Raw genomic sequence first — 2,836 nt, 5'->3', positions numbered from 1 at the left:
AAAAAGTTTTTCCAATACGTGTACGGAAGAAAATTCATTCTTATCACGGACAACAAACCTTTGACTACTATTTTCAACCCTTACAAATCTTTGCCTGCACTCTCAGCTACTCGTATGTTACATTACGCACTTTTCTTATCTGGTTTTGACTATACAATTGAGTACAAAAGAACAAGTGAACACGGTAATGCTGATTATCTTTCTCGTTTCCCTCAGGAACCTCCAGATGTACATGTTCCAGATCAGATTTACAGATTTCAAGCTAACCAGATTGGGACACTGAATACGATCACTCACCAAACGATCAAACAAGAAACAAAAGTAGACCCCAATCTGAGTGTTATACTGGATGCCCTGGAAACGGGAAAATGTTTGAAATCTCTGGGATACGAGAACACAGAAATCACATTACAAGATGGTTGTCTACTCAAGGGTACCAGAGTAATGATACCAGCGACATTGAGATCTAATATCTTACAAGAACTACATACTGGACACTTGGGTATGGTAAAGATGAAGGCTTTGGGCCGGAGTTATTGCTATTGGCAAAACATGGATAGAGATATTGAGGAGATGGTAAGAAAGTGCAAGTACTGCTGTGAGAAACAAAACAATCCACCCAAAGTTCAAAGTCATCCCTGGGAACCTACACGGGAACCATGGCAACGAGTTCACATTGACTTTGCTGGACCTGTAAATGGACTATTTTATTTCATTATTGTCGACACCTTTTCCAAATGGGTTGAGGTAATACCTACAAAGACAGCGATTCGAAATACAAAGCGACCTGAAAATGTTTCTGAACTACGTACTTTTCTTGGCATGGCAAATTATTATAACAAATTTATTCCAGATTTAGCCTCGATATTACACCCATTGAATCAGTTGCTGCGCAAAGGCTGGAAATTCACATGGACAGGCGAGTGTGAAAGAAGTTTCAACAAAGTGAAAGAAGAAATTTGTAACGAGAATGTGTTGGTACATTATAACCCGGACTTGCCTGTCACCTTAGCAACAGACGCTTCTCCTATTGGACTAGGAGCGGTCTTATCACACAGGTATCCTGACGGGTCTGATAGACCTATAGCTTTTGCATCAAGAGCCCTTACAATTTGTGAGAAAAATTACAGTCAGATAGATAAAGAAGCAACTGCAATCTATTGGGGAATCAAAAAGTTTTTCCAATACGTGTACGGAAGAAAATTCATTCTTATCACGGACAACAAACCTTTGACTACTATTTTCAACCCTTACAAATCTTTGCCTGCACTCTCAGCTACTCGTATGTTACATTACGCACTTTTCTTATCTGGTTTCGATTATACAATTGAGTACAAAAGAACAAGTGAACACGGTAATGCTGATTATCTTTCTCGTTTCCCTCAGGAACCTCCAGATGTACATGTTCCAGATCAGATTTACAGATTTCAAGCTAACCAGATTGGGACACTGAATACGATCACTCACCAAACGATCAAACAAGAAACAAAAGTAGACCCCAATCTGAGTGTTATACTGGATGCCCTGGAAACGGGAAAATGTTTGAAATCTCTGGGATACGAGAACACAGAAATCACATTACAAGATGGTTGTCTACTCAAGGGTACCAGAGTAATGATACCAGCGACATTGAGATCTAATATCTTACAAGAACTACATACTGGACACTTGGGTATGGTAAAGATGAAGGCTTTGGGCCGGAGTTATTGCTATTGGCAAAACATGGATAGAGATATTGAGGAGATGGTAAGAAAGTGCAAGTACTGCTGTGAGAAACAAAACAATCCACCCAAAGTTCAAAGTCATCCCTGGGAACCTACACGGGAACCATGGCAACGAGTTCACATTGACTTTGCTGGACCTGTAAATGGACTATTTTATTTCATTATTGTCGACACCTTTTCCAAATGGGTTGAGGTAATACCTACAAAGACAACGACTACTGATTTTTGCATTAAAGAACTTAGACGATTATTTACTAATTTTGGCATCTGTCTGGTTCTAGTTTCTGACAACGGACCCCAATTTACGTCTCATGTATTCAAAAACTTTCTTAATAGTAATGGTGTCATACACAAGTTGTCTCCTGCGTTCCATCCTGCATCAAACGGCCAGGCGGAAAGATCAGTGCAAACAATCAAGAACCATCTACACTGTATGGCCGACGAACCAGGAGATATAAATCTGAAAATATCAAGACTTCTCATGCAGCTTAGAAAAGTTCCTAATGCTGAGGGGATGAGTCCGTACATGTTGATGCTGGGGCGAGATGTTAGGACCAGGTTGGATATCCTCATGAAGCCGGCAGTTTCACTTGTTCCTGAGAATAAAAGCTATAAAGTGTCAAGAAGTTTTCATGAAGGCGATAGAGTACAAGTAAGAAATTATACTCGGGAATCCAAGTGGAAGTTTGGCAATGTCAAGAGGAAGGAAGGCGCAGTTCACTACTGGATTCTATTGGATGATGGTAGACTTTGGCGAAGACATGTGGACCAGATGCGGCCCACACATTACGGGGGGGAAGGTTGATATATACCAAATGAGAAAATTCTGGCCAGAATTGTGAAGTTAGGAGTCAGTCTTCGTTCACCCTTTGCAAATAAATGTCTCTTTTCTTGTTTCCCAAAAATGGAGTTTCTTCTTACTATTTAGGTTATGATATGAGAATTAGTAATACATAATCTCATGATTTTTCCTTATTGGAATTATAATCATAGATTATACTTCTTTCTCTGCTATGTTCTTCTGATTATCATTTAATCATCTTGATAGTTCTTCTTCTAACTTCATCTCATTTGCTTATTGTTCCTGTTGTCGTCTTGCTATCATTCTTAAA

At 39.4% G+C, this 2,836-nt stretch overlaps 1 protein-coding gene across 1 annotated transcript; it reads left to right on the top strand.

Moving 5' to 3' along the window:
• Positions 1 to 8: 8 nt before the first annotated feature.
• LOC113472351 (uncharacterized protein K02A2.6-like) lies at positions 9 to 2,629 on the top strand. The gene is made up of 2 exons (XM_026832065.1): positions 9 to 747; positions 1,918 to 2,629. The coding sequence occupies exons 1-2, from the start codon at positions 115 to 117 to the stop codon at positions 2,527 to 2,529; spliced, it is 1,245 nt and encodes a 414-aa protein (XP_026687866.1). The 5' UTR covers positions 9 to 114; the 3' UTR covers positions 2,530 to 2,629.
• The last annotated feature ends 207 nt before the right edge of the window (positions 2,630 to 2,836 follow it).

The sequence above is a fragment of the Diaphorina citri genome, unplaced genomic scaffold (genome assembly GCF_000475195.1).
Source record: "Diaphorina citri unplaced genomic scaffold, Diaci psyllid genome assembly version 1.1 scaffold5020, whole genome shotgun sequence".
Classification (NCBI taxonomy): Eukaryota; Metazoa; Arthropoda; class Insecta; order Hemiptera; family Psyllidae; genus Diaphorina; species Diaphorina citri.
Note: the sequence above shows the minus strand (reverse complement) of the source record. Positions and strands in the feature narration are given on the sequence as shown.

Excerpts from the sequence above, each read along its gene's own strand:
- LOC113472351 (XM_026832065.1), top strand. The coding sequence starts at position 115 with ATGTTACATTACGCACTTTTCTTATCTGGTTTTGACTATACAATTGAG. Across the intron at positions 748-1,917 it reads CCTTTTCCAAATGGGTTGAG|GTAATACCTACAAAGACAAC; the intron begins GTAATACCTACA and ends AAATGGGTTGAG.